Below are 4,782 nucleotides of genomic sequence, written 5' to 3' on the forward strand. Positions count from 1 at the left end.
TTGGGACTATTGCTTTTAAAAATTTCCCATTTATTATAATCATCTGCCCCCAGACTGTATTCTAGTATTGTATTCTTATCAATTGAAATAATATCAAATGGAATGGCTTGCAGATTGAACTTGATAATTTATTGCATGACTCTGAGTTTTAAGAATGCTAGAAATACATCTCCTTTCATTAAAATTTGTGTATTCCATGTCTTTGCTGGATAATGTTCTCAGCATTTAATCTTCTTGGTCTTTAAGTACACTTGTTTATTATTGACTATATCCAATATTACCTATTTCTGAAAGTTACAAAACTGGATCCTAATTTAAAAAAAATAAATATAATAGAGCTACATAAAATACACAAGTTTTCATCATAACTTCAATGAAGTCTAATTGGTCACCTTTTTTTGGCATAAAAATAGAGTTTAGGCTATCTATATCAAGTTTAAATTTTTCCTAGAAATTATCATTTTAAAACATTTCATGAATATTCACTGATTCTCAGTTTATTAGGTGTATGGATAAACAAACAGAGAACAACAATAATAAAAACAAGATACCAAATCAAATCCTTTTGATTCTATGCTTAGATTTTTTGGGACCGCTAAGTAGCATCATAGTACTGGCTCTCCAACCCCAAATTGCTTACTATATCTTATGGTTGGACCAATTTATTCTAGTTTTCAAATGTTATTTTTTCTTTTTTAGAGAAACTTGATTTAAATCTGTGCATTGCCAAGGGCAAGGAGCCAAGAACATGGATAGAGAGGTAAGATTGATATAACAGTAGCCCTCTCTTTGTTTTTTGCTTTTTTTTTCTTTAAAAGGAGCCTTTTAAGCTTTATTTTTCATAATATTTTCCACAGAGGGAAAGTATAGAAGTGAGTAGAAATTTAGTCTCCTTTGTAGCACTCATGGGTAAAGAGGATGATTAACGAGTGCAGCAGACAATGTCATAGCAAAAGAGAGTCTCTAGAACTTAAACAAAAGTGCCTTCAGAATTTCCAAGGATTCCCATGATCCATAGTAGGACCTCATTGTGCCTGTCCACTGTTTCTATTTTTGAGTAGATTTATAAACACAGCACCACATATTTTCACGTGGCTCATCGCCCAGGGGCAGAATTAGATTGACTGCACTGAAACTGTGAGGCTTGTGAGTTTTGGGCAAGGGCTTGAGTGAAATAAGTAGTGTAATTGTTTTTGTGGAGTGACCGTGGGACCTCCTCTGTTCTGAATTACACATGGCTCAACCCTTTGACCTAACCAGACTCGGCAATGGCTGGCAGAACTCCTAAAGCTGTGCTGAAAGGGTTCATCACTGACAAGCTGGAACGTTATCTGTCAGGCAAGATGTGGGCCAACAACCATATTAAACTGTAGTAATTACTAGTGAGACCACATTTGTGACTACCTCAACTTCATTTAACCCATCATCATATCAGTTATTATTTCAGCAGGAAGTGCCAGTGTGAGACATTTTTGGAATCCAAATGCAGCATGGATACCTTTGATTAACATAATATATATATATATGTATATATATATATATTCTGTTAATTTAATAAAATATACATATATTACTAAATTTTGGATCATCTTCAAGCATATTTTGCCAAATTATCCAAACATTATTATTATATTTTTTTAAACACATAGGTTTTTGGGAAATGCTATAAGCCATAATTAAAGCTCTTTCATCTCAATGAGTTTAATTTAAATTCTTTAAAAATAGATAATAGCCCACTAATATAATTCTTCAAAGGAATCAAAATTAAGGGGGATGCAGAGAACTTCTAGTAAAGGTTGCAGTGAATAAAATGTGCTGACATTTTTGCATTTGCAGAGAATTTATTCTGTGATTCACATGATGAGTCAGATAAATGTACCTGTATCTATGCATGATTTCGAAGTCATCCGAACCATATTTTTGATTCAATTAATTAAATTTTCAAAGACTATATAAGCAGAGAACTTTGGTTTACTTTCAGGCACTTGATATTATTTCCAAAACTAGTACTGCTTCATGTCTCCAAACTTCTTATCTATATTTTTTCGTGGCCAATTTTACAAATTAAAGGTCTCTATAGGTATTTTATGCTTACAAGAACTTGGAAATAATTTAGCATTCACTTTTTTTCTTTCTCATCTGAGGCAACTTGGGCTGAATATTAATTCAATTCTTAGTTATACAACATTTAAAATTTCTTTAAAAAATGAGCAACTTTACATTTTTTAGAAAAAATTTATCCTTTAATTCTAAGGACTCTTAAACACAAGCATAGGGAAGTCCCTATGAGATAGATTATTTACAAGAGGAAAAATACACACTAAAATATTCTATAAGCCCCCCAACAAAACTGCATGTAGCCCTACCCAGTCTTATTCTCATTAGCAATAAAGAGTTTGCTCTCCATGCAATCTAACATGGAATGCTTAGAGCAGACAGGTGCAAATTACAAGCTGTTTCACTTTGGTTGTTATCCCCTCAATCGACAAATAGGCTCCGAGAACAAAAAAGGTTCCAGCCCAAACTGCATAAATGAAACTCTTAACAGGGACACACCAGCTGGCTAGGAGAATTCAATACAGCAAATACTAAATATTATCTTTATGCCACTTGTCAAGGAAAACGGCTTCAATAACACCCCCTACCTTTTATTATTGAGCTGATGTTCCTTGAACCGTATTTTGCTTTATTGTAAAGGCATCACTATGGCCAAAGTGGATGACAACAGAAGCCAACATACCTGTTCCTGTTTAGCATCATTACACTCCTCTCAGCGATTCAGGCATGATTAGGTTCCTGGAGGTGGACCAGATTGACTGTATTTCTATTCGCGTCTTTTTTTTTTTTTGGCTGATCCAAGCAAAGCCCCAGAGCAGTGAACAACAAAAACAATCACCACCACCCCCTCCTCGGCAATGCAATGAATCTGCTGAGCTAGTCTGCGGAAAAAAAGAAAAAAAAAAGTTGTTCATACTAAGAACACCTAAATTAATTTCACGGAAGAGACACGCCATGCCAGTATGTATAGGAATCTAAGGTATGCGTTTCTGAAAAGGGACCCTAACTCTGTCGTTCCAAAGTTGCTTCTCTTTTTGCCTCCCTGGTGTGCACTGGAACTGCTGTCTGGAAGAAGTAACTTTAACTTTAGCTCTAGGGCCACTGACTAGGTCTGACTGTGCGATCTTCCCTAGCACGCGAGCGGAGGGAGACAACTCCTTGTTTACAGCCGAACAGAAGAAAACAGCTAGACACAAATGAGGGCTGACGGTTTCATGAAGCACAATTGGTTGATCCCAGATGCGATCTGACTGCCCTGAACTGAGCGATGATCTGTGCAGTATGCAGAATTCACTTTCTTGCTGGTCTGTGCCCACCAGGCTTGGAGCTGCGCGGCCCGCGCCCCTCGGCAGTGGCTTTGAGTGCAAGCAGAGCTGAACACTGCGCTGTGGGACCCGATTCCTTCTGACAACAATCACATTCTTTTAAAAACTTCATAGGTTTTGGTTGTCACTGGTTATAAATGAATTTGTTGTTGGTCGTGTTCACTACTCTATCATAGATTTCTTTTCAAGTTGAGAGTGTTGGCATCAACAGATATTTGTTGTTTTTTAATCAAAAAGAAAATATCGAAAACACTAACAGTTCTTAAAATTTCAGGCAGTTTTCTTCTTTTTCTCTTTAAAATCACAAAGTGTTACTTGTTTTCTTCTACAGTGCATATTATAGATATATTTAATAGGCTAACTTTACCAAAATAAAAAAGAAATCCAATTTATTTCTGTTTAAGGACACATAGTAAAGAGATGTGTTAGTATAAATTGCTCACTTAGATTTGGAGTTAGATTGTATTATAGCAATTAAATGAAAATGTGAAGGAAAAATACCATGGAGTATTTTCAGTTAAGTAGTTTCAGTTTAGATTTCTAAATATTTGGATTTTTTTCAGAATTAAGTAGATATCAGTGAGAAGCAGGAAAATACTGATGACTAAATTTTGCTTCTTAATTTACTTTTTGAAATTCAATATAGATATTTGTTAAGTTAATATGAACATGTTCAGAATAATAATATTACCTAAATAGGCTAACAAGTGGTAATGAATAAAGAAATTGATGTAAAATATGAGCGAAGGATTACTTTGCATGAGCTATAGAGATAAAATCTCATCAGGAAAGAGACTAAATTGAGAAGAGGATAGAGGAAAGGTACAATTTACACCTCTTGAAGGTGCCCACGTGTAAAGGAGAGAAAAGAGTGAGGAAATTGACAAGAGAGGGAAATTGGAAATCACTCCCAATTTACTCTTGAACATGTGTTAGTAGTAAAGAGGTCACAAAATACAAACCATCACTAGGTAATCCTCTCAGAATTTATCTATGATGTGCACAATCAGACTTTGCTTTTCTTTTAGATATGTGAACTTGTGAAAATATCTTCGAGACCTTTTTGATATTAGAGAGCAAGTACATATTTTCATTTGAAGTCCTTAGTAAGGAAATGAGGTCTATTAATAGGCCACATCCATCTATTTAAAAACGTGTTTAACTGGCTCTGAAAGGGGTGAAGTGCCAAAATTACTGAACCATGTCAAGAAAACTAATATCTGCTGTTACCTTAGATGGAGGCTGTGAAAAAAACAATCACACTTCGACCTCTTTCTTAATAAAATCTGGGAATATTTAGTGCAGTTGCGTGCTACCGTTTTGAGAAGTTTACCAAGTTTTTAATGCATGTAGTTTAATATTCTTATATTAAAATTTGAGAAATTACATAAATTAGTAT

The 4,782-nt window shown here is 34.7% G+C and overlaps 1 protein-coding gene across 1 annotated transcript in view; it reads left to right on the forward strand.

The window, feature by feature from the left end:
* The first annotated feature begins 698 nt into the window (after positions 1-698).
* Positions 699-4,782, forward strand: part of LOC120607731 (uncharacterized) — a 223,827-nt gene continuing 219,743 nt past the window's right edge. The window contains exon 1 of the mRNA XM_039869492.1: positions 699-760. Coding sequence (XP_039725426.1) covers positions 749-760 — 12 coding nt within the window. The 5' untranslated portion in view covers positions 699-748. The remainder of the gene's footprint in view (positions 761-4,782) is intronic.

The sequence above is a fragment of the Pteropus medius genome, unplaced genomic scaffold (genome assembly GCF_902729225.1).
Source record: "Pteropus medius unplaced genomic scaffold, Ma_sr-lr_union100, whole genome shotgun sequence".
In the NCBI taxonomy this organism is placed as follows: Eukaryota; Metazoa; Chordata; class Mammalia; order Chiroptera; family Pteropodidae; genus Pteropus; species Pteropus medius.